The sequence below is a fragment of the Cyanistes caeruleus genome, chromosome 25, assembly GCF_971803275.1.
Source record: "Cyanistes caeruleus chromosome 25, bCyaCae1.hap1.1, whole genome shotgun sequence".
NCBI lineage: Eukaryota > Metazoa > Chordata > Aves > Passeriformes > Paridae > Cyanistes > Cyanistes caeruleus.
In genome coordinates this window covers 6,061,531-6,077,492 of record NC_141725.1, presented here as the reverse complement: position 1 = coordinate 6,077,492, position 15,962 = coordinate 6,061,531, and the positions used below count along the sequence as shown (strand labels likewise).

At 53.8% G+C, this 15,962-nt stretch overlaps 1 protein-coding gene across 1 annotated transcript in view; it reads left to right on the top strand.

The window, feature by feature from the left end:
• Positions 1-15,962, top strand: part of PTPRS (protein tyrosine phosphatase receptor type S) — a 139,194-nt gene that overhangs the window by 97,927 nt on the left and 25,305 nt on the right. Inside the window, exons 8-16 of the mRNA XM_086862922.1 lie at positions 829-1,410; positions 2,148-2,281; positions 2,443-2,587; positions 7,926-8,231; positions 9,639-9,832; positions 10,251-10,277; positions 12,088-12,205; positions 14,603-15,193; positions 15,861-15,958. Of these exons, the coding sequence (XP_086719048.1) occupies positions 829-1,410; positions 2,148-2,281; positions 2,443-2,587; positions 7,926-8,231; positions 9,639-9,832; positions 10,251-10,277; positions 12,088-12,205; positions 14,603-15,193; positions 15,861-15,958 (2,195 nt within the window). The remainder of the gene's footprint in view (positions 1-828; positions 1,411-2,147; positions 2,282-2,442; positions 2,588-7,925; positions 8,232-9,638; positions 9,833-10,250; positions 10,278-12,087; positions 12,206-14,602; positions 15,194-15,860; positions 15,959-15,962) is intronic.

The window sequence follows — 15,962 nt, the reverse complement described above, 5'->3', positions numbered from 1 at the left end:
TGTTTGGATCCTGTTCCCTGCTCTGTTCCTGTGTGTGAGCACCTGCAGCTCTCCCAGGCACAAGGTGAAAGGAGAAGTTCAGACTTCACTGTGATCAGGTCTAGAGAAGTTTGGCTTCAAGGCCAGGTTGGACAGGGTTTGGAGCCACCTGGAACAGTGGAGGATGTCTGTGCCCATGGCAGGGGCAGCACTGGATGGGCTTTAAGGCCCCTTTCAACCCAAAACATTCTGAGATTCCATGATAAATACGAAGAGGTTGAAAAGAAAGGTTGAAAAGGGTCAGAAGTGTGCAGTGAGGACAGCACATAAAGCTTGAGAACAGCTGAAGTTAGCCCATGTATCAGGTGCAGTTGGAGTGCTGAGCAGCCTGCAGTCCCCAGCAGGCTCCTGGGGGACTCCCTGGCGAGGAGAGGGGACATGGGGCTGAACACAACTCTGTGGCTCCAGGGAGGCCCTCCCAGCATTTCTGGGCGTTTGTTCTGGAGAGCAGAGCACTCCTTGTGCCACTCCTTGCCCAGGGAGGTGTGAGCACGTGCTGGGAAGGAGCTGCTGAGGAGCTGCTCTCCCTCCCTGCCCCCGGAGCAGCTGGAAGTGCAGCTGAAGCCTGTGCTAATGATTCCAGATGTTTAGCTGAACGCTTTGCCTTTGATGGAGCAGTTTAAGGAGGATAATAGAGTGGATAACTAGGTTCATCATATTCCAGCAGCACTTTCCTGAGCTGCTGGGATTGGTGCTGTGCCTCCAGCTCCTGCAGCCCTAACCAGACCAATTAGGCACCATTTCAGCATCTGCAGTTTTTTTTAAATGCCCGTTCTTCCTGATTCTCAGCACTTCCCAAGGCTCCTGGGACACCAGTGGTGACAGAGACGACAGCGACGAGTATCACCATCACCTGGGACTCTGGAAATCCAGACCCCGTGTCCTACTATGTCATTGAGTACAAGTCTAAGAGCCAGGATGGACCCTACCAGATCAAGGAGGACATCACCACCACGCGCTACAGCATCGGGGGGCTCAGCCCCAACTCCGAGTACGAGATCTGGGTCTCTGCGGTGAACAGCATCGGGCAGGGCCCGCCCAGTGAGTCGGTGGTCACCCGTACTGGGGAGCAAGCCCCCGCCAGTGCCCCCCGCAACGTGCAGGGCCGGATGCTGAGCAGCACCACCATGATCATCCAGTGGGAAGAGCCGGTGGAGCCCAACGGGCAGATCCGAGGGTACCGGGTCTATTACACCATGGAGCCCGACCAGCCCGTCAGCAACTGGCAGAAGCACAACGTGGACGACAGCCTGCTGACCACCGTGGGCAGCCTCCTCGAGGATGAGACCTACACCGTGAGAGTGCTGGCCTTCACCTCCGTGGGGGACGGGCCCCTGTCCGACCCCATCCAGGTTAAGACGCAGCAAGGAGGTGAGTGCCCGTGTGCTGACCTGGGCTGTGGGGAGGAGAGCTGCTGCTTACATTTGGAGATTAAACGCTGTGTTGGGAAGGATTTCCCCAGAGGGTGGGCAGGCCCTGGCACATGGTCAGCTGTGGCTGCCCTTGGAGTGTCCAAGGCCAGGCTGGACAGGGCTTGGAGCAACCTGGGATAGTGGAAGGTGTCCCTGCCCATGGAACTGGATGATCTTTATGGTCTCTTCCAACTCAAACCATTCCATGTAAAGATGTAAGATGTAAAACTGCCCAGGCAGGGGTGACTCTTTAACTCTGCCTGAAGTACCCAGGAACTGCTTTGTCAGAGATGAGTGAGGAATGAGCCTTATGTGCTGAGCTGCAAACACAAGGTGATTTATCATGGGCTGTCACCCAGCACATGTGTCCTCAATGGGCTGCTCATGGGCTTCCGACCTCCAGTCTTGTAATACTGGGATTGATAGGAAGGGTTGTATTCTACACTGAGAAAGAGACATATGATCCACTGGGATTCTTCCATCTCCAGCAGCCCTGGATGTGCTGGAGTCCTGCAATGGGATGGAACTCCACAGCTTTAGAGGCAGGCCCTGCCCACGCTGCAGTGTGGCATTTTGCTGCTGACGTGCTCTTCCCACACAGGCTTTGAAGAAAACAGGGCAAGAGCCTCCTAATTAGCTAAGTTAATGTGGTTTCTCCTGTTTCTCATCTTGCCTCCTCTGCCCCATCGGCTCCAGTTCCCGGGCAGCCGATGAACTTCCGAGCAGAGGCCAAGACCGAGACGAGCATTGTGCTGTCGTGGAGCCCCCCACGCCAGGAGATCATAGTGAAGTACGAGCTCCTCTACAAGGAAGGAGACCACAGCAAGGAGGTGAGTCCAGAGTGGAGCAGGGTTGGGGCTGAGGAGCTCCCCGGCCGCGCCGTTCCCTGCGGTGTCGGAGCGAGGGGAGCAGGCCAGGTGTCTCTGGGCAGGCCTCACCTCTGCTGCCTGTTGTTTGGGTTTATTTTCTCTTCCCCCCTCGCCCATCCCAGGTGCTGAAGAACTTCGAGCCCACGACCTCGTTCACAGTGGAAGGCCTGAAGCCCAACACTGAGTATGTCTTCCGGCTGGCCGCCCGCTCGGCCCTGGGGCTGGGGGCCTTCACCCCGGAGGTCCGAGAGCGCACCTTGCAGTCTAGTAGGTGTCTCTCCTTTCCCACCCTTCTCTGAGGGGACCCCAGTCAGGGAGCCAGAGATGGTGGGCACAGGGGTACGGAGCTGGGGGTGGCGTTTGACGGAGGGGGGACTCCTTTGGGACCTGCTCCTCAGCTGGGAGCTGAGCCAGGAGCAGAGCTGGGCTCTGGGACAGGGCAGCGCCGTCCTCTGGGGGTGGCTGGGGGCCGTGAGGCTGCCGTGGAGCTGAGCATGCACAGGGGATGGCAGCCACAGCCCGTCCCTCACGCGGGCAGCGGGAGGGACAGGAGAAGGGAAAGTGATTGCTCACAGGCCCAGCCTTCCCCAGCCTTCCCCAGCCTTCGGGGAAGCAGTCCCCATGCTCTCTTCCATGAGCACCTCTGCAGCCAAGGGGAGGAAGGCCTGGAGCTCTGGGAATGGTCCCGTTTGGGCTCTGGGAGAGAGGAGCCCTGTGGAGGCTGCAAGGGGGATATTGATGATACCAGGATGGAGTGTGTGCAACCAAAACGAGCTGGTTTTAGTTTAATGGATTGTCTCCCTTCGCTGTTGCCCTGGGGACAATAACCCTGGATGGCAATATTTCAACCTGGGCTTTTCACAGATCTTTGCTTTTAAATGAGGTGTTTTTTCACTGCATGAGTGGCTGTGGCAGCTGTTCTTTGTGTTTTCTGTCTCCTCTCATCTCTACTAAATCACTCCGCTGCAGTTTGGAGTAGCCGGGAGCAGAACTAACTCAGAAGTGGCTCTGGTCACCAGTGTGAGGAGGGAGAGCCCTGCTCCCATCCCTCAGAGTCCCTAACAAGGGGGAGCAGCAGGCTCTCAGCTGGGCTTTTTAATTGTCACATCCTGCTGTCTCTCCCTTTCCCTGTCTCCTTCTCTTTCTGTCCCCTGAGGAGTGGGAAGAAAGGGGAGTCTGTTTCTGCACAGACAGAATTCCTTACTGGGGCTTTCTCAGGCCTCCACTCCATTCAAAGATTTTTTGGCTTTTGTTTCCTTCAAATGTTTTTTCCCCTTTTTTCCTTCTTTTCTTTTTCTCCATACTCTTTCTACGTTTCATAGGAAAATCCTTTCCTGACTGCTGCACATCTGCTGGTTCTGATCCCAGTGTGGTACTGTCAGAGGGAGCATCTCTGTGGGGTGGGGGAAATGAACTGAAAGGACCTGAAAAATAAGTGTTAAACTTACACTCTGCTTCTGTTTTCCAAGGGGTTTCTCTCCCTGAGACCTGTGGGGACGGGAGGCAAAGATGGTCTGGGATTTGTGCTTTCTGGTTCAATAACACAAGCTGGAAGAGGGGTGTGGGAGCTGGTGGCAGTAGGGCTTAGTGAAAATTTGTCCCTTAAGGGTGAAGGGATCTGGGAAAAGGGAAGGCTTTGGGGCTTTTTCTAACTTGGCATCTGCCCAGAACACGGACGGGTTTCTCTCTCTGTAGCTCAGCTTTCATAGGGAGACTTTCATTAATTTAATGCTCTTAAGAACATCAGCTGGGAGCTGTCAGTGTCCTGTAACATGGTGAAACATTTTTTCCTGGCTGGCTGTTGGAGGAACGAGTCAATTCTCCCTGGTCCGGGTGACATCCTTCGGCTCACAGACCTTCTGGCTCGGGACAGGCTTTTGTGTCTTCCCTCCTCAGCTCCTTTTCCGTTCAGCTCCTCCTTGGCCCGCTCCATGCCTCTTCTTTCTTCTCTCTTCTGCTCTCTGCTTGCCTGCCTGCATGTCCTGCACCCGTGAGCCAGCTCCCTGCTGTCCCTGTCCCTGCTGGGCGATGTCACACCACGATGGCATCTTGTCTCTGGATTGACAAAGCCTCTCCCTGGTCCTCCTGCCGCTCCTGCTGTCCCCTTCCAGCACCCACCCGCATGTGGCAGCCCCTCCCTGCACCTCCCTGCCAGGGTGGCTCCTCCTGAGCATCATAACCAAAGTAAAATCCATTAAACTAAAGGTAAAGTATCTTTTTCTTCTTGAAGTAGCTGGGTTTTAACTCTTCAAGTACCAGAGACATAACTTGTAAAACTGACAGACTCTCTTGGCTGGGAGAAGCTGGTTTGCCCTTCCTGGTTAGCCATGACCTTCCCAGGCTCCCCTGGCAACTCTCCCACACAGAAATTCCAGAGGGCAAAGCGTGCTCAGCAGGCAGGGGTGGCAGGGTGGGTGCTGTGAGGCTGCATGTGCAGGTGTAGAGGAACATTGGGGCTTCCTCACCCTCTGTTCCTGCCCAAGAAAGGATCTCCCCTCGCATAGCTCCGCTCCCCCTCCTGCCCCCCTCCTCACAGTACATGAAGTGAATGAAATACCCAAAGTCTATGGTACCTAAAGGGTTAAAAAACATGATATTGTGCAAGGTCAGTAAGGGTCATTCTTGTGGCTTGGACAGTCAACTTTAAAGCATGTAAAAGGTGCAGCTCAGGTGAGTACTGGCTGGTCTCAAGCAGATTCACAAATACAGTCCACCCTGTGGCTGCAGGCTCACCACTCGTGGCTCTGCAGACACTCCCACATGTCCTGGAGCCCTGGGAGGGTGGGGAGGGGTCCCAAAACGCTGGTGAAAACAGCCAGCAGGCCAAGGCCGTGCTCTCCTGCCTGGGGGCTCCTGCCTGTGCCTGGTTCCCTGCCCAGGGAAGGGCTGAGCTAAGCTGGCAGCCCCGGCGGGGTTGGTGGCACGGGGCTCCTGTCCCCAGCGTCCCCAGGGTCACACAGGTTGGGCTGGATTGTGAAGGAAACAGTGCCATGAGCTCCCAGAGACGTGTCCAGCGTGGCCAGCCAGCAACCCTGGCTGTTCTCCTCCGCTGCTGCAGTCCAGGGGTGACGGGGAGGGGGCCGGGCAGGACCTGGGCCTTCTCCCCCATCACCCACCCCCACCCCGTCTTTTGGACCAGAGAAAGTGCAAAACCATCCCAAAAGGAGGCCTCACCCCAGGGCCTCTCTGTAGGTCCCTGTGCTGGAGCGTAGAGGGTGAGTGAGCGAGCGTGGCAGCGCAGACAGTGACCCCAGTGCCAGCTGGAGCTGAGCTCTGCTTCCTGGGGCTTTCAGAATGAGGTGCAGGATGAAGGGTAGGTCAGGTCAGACCCTCTCTGCAGTGGGTTTCTCAGCTGTGGTGGCTTTGGCTGGAACTAAGCAGGAAAGGTGGATGTTAGCATGCCCAGCCTCTGATGAGGACAAAAAAAAGAAGGGAACGGCACCATGGCAGCAGTGAGAGAGGGCTGAGTCTGTCCCTCCATACCCTGAAACCATCCTCGAGCTGGTTCTGGGACACAGGATGAGCAGTGCACCCCTGTCCTGGAGAGGTGGTGCAGCAATCACAGCAGATGGAGAGCCAGAGGGAAGGAGATCTGTCACTGGGAATGTGCTGTCCTGCTCTTCGTGCTGGCAGTTTGGCAAAAGAGAGCAGATTGGGGTCCCAAATTGCCATTTCTGCAATAGCTGGGGTTCTGCTGGTGAGGGGAGGACTCAACATGAGCAGAGTGGCATTTTAAAAGCCAGTCATGTACAGAAACCCACCAGGAGCTTGGTCTGGCCTTGTAGCTCAGTTCCTCTTGTTCTCTTGTAAGAAAGTCCTATAAGTTAGCAGTTGAAGCATGGAAGGTAGGTAAACAGACTGGGAATGTTCTGGAAGGAGTCACTTTTTATATCAGTATTATTTTATTATTATGATTTCCTTTCTGGTGGTTTTTGTTTGTTTGTTTGTTTCAGATTATTGGCTTGATTTATGTTTTATTTTCCAGTTTGTTCTTTTTGGTTTGGTTCATTTGACATCTTCTGTGTTGTTTTGCGTGGCCAGCCATGGCCAGGGCTTGTCAGCCTCCTCACTGGGAGTGCTGGGGAGAAGGGGGTCATTCTGCCAGGTTAAAGACAGCAGTAATGAATAAAAATGGAAGGAAAACACCCAAAATGTCCTACTGGGCAGGGTGCTCAGACAGCAGTGGAAGGATTATCTCTGTCCTTTTTGAACAGCCACTTCCCTCTGTTTCCTGGAGGCTCCTGGAAAGTGTGTGGCTCTCACTTCAGTGCCAGCTGGGCTAAGTGTGACTGGATTTAACAGAGTCCTCAAGGCAAACTGGGCCTAAACATCTGGGTTTGACTCAAGGACTGGGAGTAAGAGGTTTGAAAACAATTATTCCTCACTAAAAGAGCTTTTTTTTGATTAAAAAGCATCAGAGGAATGAGAAGCGGTGACCAGCACTGATCTACTGCTTCTTGCAGATGATACTTGGGGGGCTTGTGAGTTCAGCCCAGTTTCCTGCCCTGTCTGCAGAGAGTTCAAAGCTCTTTATTGCAGTTGGGTGATATTGGATTTATCGATTTGCCTTGGAAATGTATCAGTTGTCATTAGTGCCAGGCAGAAGTGGGATCTAAACCCTGGCAGCGTTCAGGGCCAGGAAGGAGCACCCTGGATGGTGGAAGCTGTTCCTGCCCAGAGCAGGGGATGGAACAAGAGGAGCTTCAAGGGAGAGCTGTGGGTTCCACCTTCCCACCTCCTGGTCACCCTTGGACAGGCGTCTGCTGCCACCCTGAGAAGTGCCTGGGTAGGGCCACAGTTCCCCAGGTTTTCTGCCAGGATGTTTAGAAACACCAGGCAGAGAAGTGCAGTGGGAATTAGACCTGCTGCTGCTTTGGAAAATGCCCTGGATACCTGAACACCTCACCAAACCCACTGCCTCCCTCCTGCAAGTGTTTTCTCAAAACCCTCCTCTTTAAACACGGTTGCTTGGCAGTGTCCTGGGCATTCCCAGTGTGGGATTTGGCCTCCTCCAGTCTGGGGACAGCTAATCACTTCCATCTGGAGGTACAGACTCTTAAATTTAAGCTTCCTGGCAAAAGATTTCCTTTTCTTACTTAATTTTCACAGATCCCTTCAAAGGAATTCGAGATCCCAGAGACTGAGGTTGGAAAGAAGTGCCTTCCCAGCCAGAGCAGGATTTGCCAGGCTGCTGTAAAACAGGGAGCCAAAGGAAAGGGCTTTTATAGGGTGCAGCTGGGTGCTTAGCTGGTGCCAACTTAGTGGAAGCAGCAGGAACCCTCTTGGCTGGCCCGCTTGCTGGTTTAGTCCTTTGCTTTACACCATTTCAGTTTTGATGCCCCATTTAATTTCTGTTGGCTTTTTTTTTTTTTTAAAAAAAACCTCTTCATTTTGAAAAAAAAAAAAAAAAAAAAGACAACAACAAAAAGCTCTCTTCTCTTTTAATTTTATCTTCCTAAACCAAACTTTCGTACGTTTTATTTTAGATTTTTTTGTTATCATTTTCCTTTTTTTTTTTCTTTTATCTTTCCCATCTTTTGTTTTTTTTCCCCCCTCCCCTCTCCCTTCTTTCCCTTTCCCGCTCCTGAATTTTCCCCCCTCGTAGAACCGTCTGCCCCCCCTCAAGATGTAAAATGTGTCAGCACCCGCTCCACCGCCATTCTGGTAAGTTGGCGGCCGCCTCCGGCCGAGAGCCAGAACGGCGTCCTGGCCGGCTACAGCGTCCACTATCGAGCGCTGGACTCGGAGGACACGGAGCTAAAGGAGGTGAATGATATCCCCCCAACCACCAGTCAGATCCTGCTGGAGGCCCTGGAGAAGTGGACCGAGTACCGCGTCACCGTGGTGGCTCACACGGAGGTGGGGCCGGGCCCGGAGAGCTCGCCGGTCATCGTCCGCACGGATGAAGATGGTGAGGGAGCTTTTTTGTTCTCCTGGGGGTTCCTGTCCCTGGAGGGGGTTGTTCCTGTGCCAGGAGGACACAGACAGGCCCTTCCCGTGGCTCTGGAGTGGTGCCAAGCCAGAGCTGCAGTGGGATCTGAGGTCTGAGCTGTGTGACATCCTCTGGTGCCACCACCCCGAGCCCTCTGAGCGCTGGGGTCTGCACGGTTCTCCTGCCCTGCCCTAGAGCATTTCCTGGATTTATGGCAGCTTCTTAATAGCTCTGAGTCCTGTCTGCACCACTGCCCCTGAAAAGATGCTCTCACTGAGCCAGGAGCAGCCAAGGCACCAAAACCTTTGCTCTGAGGAAACCTTTGCTGCCAGGACTTGGTTTCCTGGAATCATTGTGTATCCTGAGCTGGAAGGGACCCACAAGGATCAGCCAAGTCCAGCTCCTGGTCCTGCATGGGACAGCCCCAAGAATCCCACCCTGTGCCTGAGAGCACATGTTTTAAAATACTAAAGAGTTCTTCCCACACATTCCTTGTTACAACCTCCTCCTTCTTAAATCAGAGTTTTTGTCAGTCATAGAAAGGAAAACTCTGTTAAAGTTTCAAAAATCTTGAGTGACAGCAGTTCAGAGACTTGAATTTTCCTGGTATTTCTACAGTAAAATAAAACCAGGGAAAAGCATGAATGGGTGCATGAAGGGAGAGGAGCACCCTCACTGTGAGGGTAAGACCTCGAATAATATAGCTCAGGTAAATAACATATAGAAGTCCTGAATTTTTCAGGTGTTCTTCATCTATTCCAAATAAAAAGAATTTTTAAAAAGCAGCAGGTTTGTCCCCAGTGCCGATCCTGTTTCCCTGAGCCTCTGCCCACATCCAAATGTAGCACGGAGTACCCTGCTCAGAAAGTGTGATTTCCTGGTAGATGAAGGTGTTATGCCCTGTTAGTAATTGTAGTATTCCAAAGATTCAACCCAAATTCCATCTCTTGTTTCCTGTACTGAGATTCCACAGTGGTTGTAGCCCCCAGCCCCCTGTCCTGCCAGGGAGACGAGGCAACACCGTGGACAAGCTCTCTCCTGATCCTCTCCACCCTGACCTCCCACGGGCAGGACCAGGGCTCTTCTGGCTCCCTGGAAATTGCCTTGCCCTCAGAACGAGACCTGGAGCTCTAATGGTTCCTCCCATCGGAGCAAGCCGGGCACAAGGGAGCCTGTGGCAGGCTGGCAGGGGGATGAGATGGGCTGTTCCCATCCCTGTGTCCAGGCCATGCAGGTCAGGTCCCACAGAGCTCCCTGGGCGGCCGGTGGCGAGTGCTGGGCACTCGTGTGCTCAGGGCTCACAGGCACAGCCTGCGTGTCCCCGAGGAGCAGGGACAGGCTCCGCGCAGAGCCCCGGGTGACGGCAGCCCTCGCTTGTCCCCGCAGTGCCCAGCGCTCCGCCGCGGAAGGTGGAGGTGGAGGTGCTGAACTCGACGGCGATCCAGGTGTTCTGGCGCTCGCCGGTGCCGAGCCGCCAGCACGGCCAGATCCGCGGCTACCAGGTGCACTACGTGCGCATGGAGAACGGCGAGGCCAGGGGGCTGCCCCACATCAAGGACATCATGCTGGCCGACGCCCAGGTGAGGGCTCAGCTGCCCCAGCCCCGGGGCTCTGAGGGGTGGGGGCTCATCCTGGGCAGTGGAGCTCTGCAGAGTGGGCACCTGGGGCGAGCTGTGGCTCTCTGCAGCTCGGCTGTGCCCCCACACAGTTACTGTGGAGGAGTGTGAGCTGCTGGCCCAGCCCTGAGATAAATATCCATCCATCCATCCATCCATCCATCCACCCTCGCTGTGTCGGGGAAGTCTTTTAATTCAGGCCAAGGCCACAGTGGAATCTACTAATTTCTCCCACTCTACTTCTTCCCTCATGCTTGCCCGGTAACTTCTGACCTTGTGTGGCTGTTTGCTCAGGGACTCCTTCCTCATGCTGTGTCTCTGTCTTTTCCTTCTTTCCCCTCTTGTATTCTCATGTGCCAAACCTCTCTTGTTCTCTGCCCAGTGGGAAACAGATGACACTGCTGAATACGTAAGTAAAAACATAAAAATCCTTCCATGCTGGTTCTGCCTCTTCCCTTCTCCCACTTCCTGTTGTGGTGTGATATTTTCCTTTTTTTTTTTTTTAATTTTTTTTTTCAGTGCCAGTGTGCCTGTTTTGGAGCCTGTTTTTTGTGTTCCCATGCATTGTCCCCTCCCTGTCACTGCTCTGTGACCCTCTGTGATCGTGTCGTTCTTCAGCACGCAGCAATCCCACAGGGTTTTCCCTTTGGCTCTGAAGGAAAGATGGGTCTGCTGCTCCTCCATGGGGAAGCAGATGGAATATTGAATTTGGGACTGCTTTAAACGTATCAGAATCCTAAAATAGTTTGTATTAAGGAAGGGACCTTAAAGGCCATCTTGCTCCACTGCCAGCCAGGGGCAGGGACAACCTTCCACCAGACCTGGGAGCTCAGATGGGCTGCTTTGGGTCTGGAAAAGATAGCCTGGGAAGCATTGGGAGTACAGAATCCATGAGTCCTGAGCTACCACAGCATGAACAAATCATTTGTACTTTCAAAGGGTCAAGATTCTTAGAAACTCATTGATGCAAAGCTATGAGTCATTATTGGTGCTTTACCTTTGAAGTACCTTAAAGTCAGCTTGGCTGTTTGGCATTTGCTATTCCTGCTAAAATGATAAATGTTTTTCAAAATCCTACAGCTACCAAGCAGTAGGAGAAAGCATTTTCTCCTTGGAATGTCAGGGTCCTAAGCTAACACACGATGAAACAGGCTGTGTTTGTCTCCTGGGGATTGCCAGGTGCCCTGCACAAGTGAGGGGCCTCCCTTTGAGGGATGGAGAATGAGTTTCATGGGAGGCAAAGCCCCTTTGTCTGAAATCTCAATAGAACTCAGTGGCAGGTGTGAGAGCAGAGCAGGTTTCTTGGCTTCCAGAAGCCAGACCTGTCCCTGCATCTGACGGCCTCCAAAGTCACTGATCAAAATCCCACTGTTCCAAGGCTCTGCTGTTCCACTCCCAGCTCACCATCGGGGAAATAGTTACAGGAATAACAAATTCTTCCCAAGTGCTGTCCTGAGATTTAATATTGAAAGCACAAAGGGGTGAGGAGAGGGGAAAGCCATAAAACATGCACAACATTCCCATCTCCCTCCTTTCTGGGGCCTTGGGGAAAACCCTGCTGCATGTGCTGTCATCCTGTTTGATTTAGCACGGGTGTTCCTTTTCCAGCACAGCCCTTTGAAAGGCTGGATCCCTCCTGGGGAAGGGCTGTTCTTGAGGCCAGTGTTCAACAAAAGCTCCTGGGAGCCAGGTGTGGGGAGGCTGATAGAGGATGGGGAAGGAGGGGGTGGGATTTAGCAGGGAGCTTTAGCGTGAGCGGAATGTGTCGTCTTGCACTTTGCATTCAAGCAATCCCTTTAATATTACGAAGGCATTAAAAATATCTCTGAGGAGAGAAGAGAGGGGTAATGGTGAAAAAAATGTAATCTCCCTGAAACCTGTGAGCCTCCTCTGAGGCCGCAGAGTGGAGAGGAAAGCTTTGAAGGATGCTGAAGCGGTTTGTGTGAAGACAGGGAATGTGAGAGGGGCAGATCTGGAGGAGGATGCCTTGCACAGGGCCCTGCAGAGCCAGGCTGTGTTTGCAGAGCTGGGAGTGCCTCGCCAGGGGAACAGGGCTCTCCCCCTCTGCCACTTCCCACAGAGCCCCAGAGGGTCTCGTGCTCTCGGGTTTGGTCTCCTGCATGCTGGAAAAGGGCTGAGACTCCTGCAAGGAGGAGAGAGCTGCTCTTGGGTGTGGGCCTGAGTATTGACACGATTTCCCCTTGGCATCTGGCAAACAGGAAATGATCATTGCTGGGCTCCAGCCGGAGACTGCCTACTCCATCACCGTGGCCGCCTACACCATGAAGGGAGATGGTGCTCGCAGCAAACCCAAAGTGGTCACCACCAAGGGTGCAGGTGAGAGCCTTTTCCTCATTCACCCAGCTCCTAAAGCCAAGCAGGTTCTCCAGACTCACCTTCTTGCATCTCACTCCCTTCTTGAAGGACAGACTTGCAGCAAGAGCCAGGCTGCCCCAAAGGCAAAATTAGATTTAATAAGGCAGAAACTCCCTAATTCCTCACATGCAGCCCTCACCAAATGTCACCATTTTCTGTCCAGTGCTTCAGAAAGCCCAGGCACAGCCAGAAACGCAACAGAGGATGAATTTGTCACTTCTAATGTCTTGGGCTGCAAATTCCAGTGTATCAGAAGGAAAAGTGGCTCTTCCTGGTCTGACTGAGCCTGTGGCTTTGCAGGTGGCCCACGCAGGTATGCTGAGGACAGGAGAGCTCTGCTGTCAGGGTGGTGACTTGCAAAGACCTGAAGAGCAGCAGGCAGACAGTGGTGCTTGTCCTGCCCACTCTCCTCTTGTCTGTGTACATGCCCTGTGTTCAGGGAGAAACTCTGACAGTCCTGACCTTTCCTGGCTCCCATTTCTGGGACCTGGGCTCTGCCTGCACATACCAGCCAAAGCCTTCACTCACCCTCTTCTGCTCCCCCTCCAGTTCTGCCCACGTTTCTCCCCACTAACTCCCTGGTTCTCTGCTTTCCTTCTTCCCGAGGCTCTCCACCCTTTCTGTTTTCCTCTCCTGGAGCCTTTCTCTCTGCCTGGCTCCCTTGTCACTCTCCCTTGTCACCCTCCCTCATCTCTTCCCATTAGGATTTGCAGTCTAGGTGATCAGTCACAGAGAGATGTTTTCTCCAGCACAGCAGCTATTACCCAAAACTCAATTTTCCCTGACTTGAAATAGCTATTTTTAAAAAAACTCTTTCAAATGGCTCTGTAACACTCTTCCCTTCTTTGCAGTGTTGAGTCAATACACCTTCTGAGAGGAGAGATTTCTTTCTTTATCATTCAGGGCTGGAGGCTGAATTTAAATACAGTAATACATCTAATTTTCTCCTTTACTGTCCAAACCAATTGCAAAATAAAACACTTCTCCCTCTCTGCACCTTCTTCTCACCTTTTTTCCAAACAATATTTGTTGTGCAGATGTAATACTTTCAAGCTCAGCTGATTACAGTAACATTTGTGATAAAAACTGAAACATAAAGGTAATGGCACTCTTTTTCTCTTTAATGTGTTCCATGGGCATTCCCAAGGGAGGAGGCTGGCTCTCCCAGCACCGTCCCTGCCGTTCTTTGGCAGTTTGGAAGGAATACAGCACTTGTTCCAGGGACATCATCCCCTCATCCCCACTGAGGTGTCAGTGGGGGCAGCAGGCAGAGGTTCCCCAGTGTGACCCTTCCAGGATCCCTGGCACAGCAGGTCCTGCCCTGCTCCCTCACCCCTTGGGCAGGCTCGTGCTGTGGGAGAGGGCTGGCATCTCTCCCAACTCTGTTTTCTCTCCTCCTGTCCAACCAGGAGAAATACCAAGGAAATTAGGTCTCTAATGGTGGAGCTGAGTGTCAATGACGCGTGAGCTGCTGGAATTAATGCTCTGCTTTCTCTGGCTTTGGGAATCTCTGGGCCTGCACGTGTCATTTAACTGTGGCTGTGGGCTCGCTTAGCAGTCAGGCAGTGCCAGGGCTCATTAGGCAGAGACGTGGCACTGCTGAGCTCCCCAGAACCCCCAAACGTGGGGAGCTCACTGACAGGTAAAGAGGATCTCACTGAAAATGCTCCAGCACTGTGAGTTCCTCCAGAGGAGAGGAGCAGCACAGAGCCAGCAGCAGCTCTCCCTGCCCTCTGCTTCACACACTTTGGGCTCTGCTTCCTCTGCCTGAGCTTCCTTCTGTACCCAGGTGGGCGACGAGCTGCCTGCTGGCCGTGTGAGCTGGCCCCGTGCCTGCTGCTCAGGCCCTGGGGCTGCCCAGGCTTCCTTCCATCCCTCACTGCTTCACCCTCAGCTGCTCTGGGCTTCCCAGCCTGGCCCAGTCTGCTCCAGTCTCTGCACGAGCTGGGCTGTGTAATGGAGAGAGAGGGAAGTTGGGACTTTGGGGACCCCAGGTTTGTTCTTCCCTGCCCTGGGGAGCAGTGGGGACAGGAGGTGGAGAGTCAGGACTCCTGTGTGAAAGGATGAGTGGTCCAGGGATGGGGGAGAAGCTGTGCACACCTTTCCATCCTGAACAAAGGGAAGAAAATAAATTTAGGAACGTGTCAGCCCCTCACAGCTGACATGCTGGCAGTGCTCCTCGTTTCCCAAACTGTTTAAGGCCCATCCACCTGTACAGGGTGGCAGCAGTTTGGGTTACGTGGAGCCGAGCTGGAACATCGCTGCTGACTTGAGGAGCCCCTTGCTGCAGCAGAAGGGTCTCTGCAGCTCCTCTCCCCTGCCCCAGCCTTGGCTGAAGGTGTCTCTCTTCTCTCCTAGTCCCAGGAAAGCCCATCCTGTCTGTGCACCAGACAGAGGAGAACACTCTCCTGGTGAAATGGGAGCCCCCGCTGGACGCGGAGGGCCAGGTGTTGGGCTACCGGCTCCAGTTCGGCCGCAAGGACATCGAGCCTCTGGCCACCTTGGAATTCTCGGCACAGGAGGATAAGTACCTCGCTCCCAGCATCCACAAGGGCGCCACGTATGTGTTCAAGCTGGCCGTGAAGAGCCGGGCCGGCTTCGGGGAGGAAGCCGTGCAGGAACTCACCACCCCCGAAGACATCCCCAAGGGTTACCCCCAGATCCTGGAGGCGAGCAACGTCACGTCCATGTCGGTGCAGTTCGGCTGGCTGCCCCCCGTGCTGGCCGAGAGGAACGGAGCCATCGTCAAATACACCGTGGCCTACCGGGAAGCCGGTTCTCCCGGGAACCTGCTGGAAAAAGACCTGCCCCCCTCCCCAGAGAACTCGTACACCCTCAACGGCCTCAAACCCAACACCGCCTATGATGTTAAAATCCGTGCTCACACCAGTAAAGGCCCCGGGCCCTACAGCCCGACCGTCCAGTATCGGACGTTCCAGCTGGACCAAGGTAGGACTTACCGGTTTCTCCTCCCTCTGTCCCCTTGTATCCGGGGCTGGTGCCGGGAGGCAAGAGAGCTGGAGAGGTCAGGCCAGGCTCAGCCAGGCTCGTGAGTAAATGCAAAGCACTCTGGTGTCACACTCAGTCCCTCCGCTCCTCTCTGCCTTGTGCCAGGTAAGTCCCTTTTACCACTTTCTTCTAAGTTAAGTCCGGACACCTTCTGTCACTGGCACCTGAAGGGGGGGGCCAGTCGCTGCACAGGTGGGAAGAGCATTTTATTCAGCTTTTGCAAACAGCCAAAAGAAAAGAGCAAAAATTTTTAAGAACGAACCCTCAAGCCGTGACCTGGGATGGGTTTTTTCCTCACCTGAGCATGCTCAGCCAGGCAGAACCTCGTTCCTGCAGCAGCCACCCAGGCCCAGAGTGTGGGGGCAAAGCCACGCGCCCTCCTGGGGTTAGGCATGGGGACAGGGAGCACTAGGAAATGGACCTTGGCAAAACTCCAGCACAGTGGAGGAGGGAGCCATCCCTTCTGTTCCTGCAGCCGCAGCCAGACCCAGCCTGGCAGGCCCCTCTTCCAGCACTTGACATTCTCTTCCTTCTCTTTCCTGCTCTTCCTTCCCTCTGCTGCCTTTCTTCTCCTTTCTCCCCTTCCTCCTCACTTTTTTCTCCACAGTTTTACCCAAAAACTTCAAGGTGAAGATGGTGACAAAGACATCTGTCCTTCTGAGCTGGGAGTTCCCTGAGAATTACAACTCTCCTACCCCGTACAAGGCAA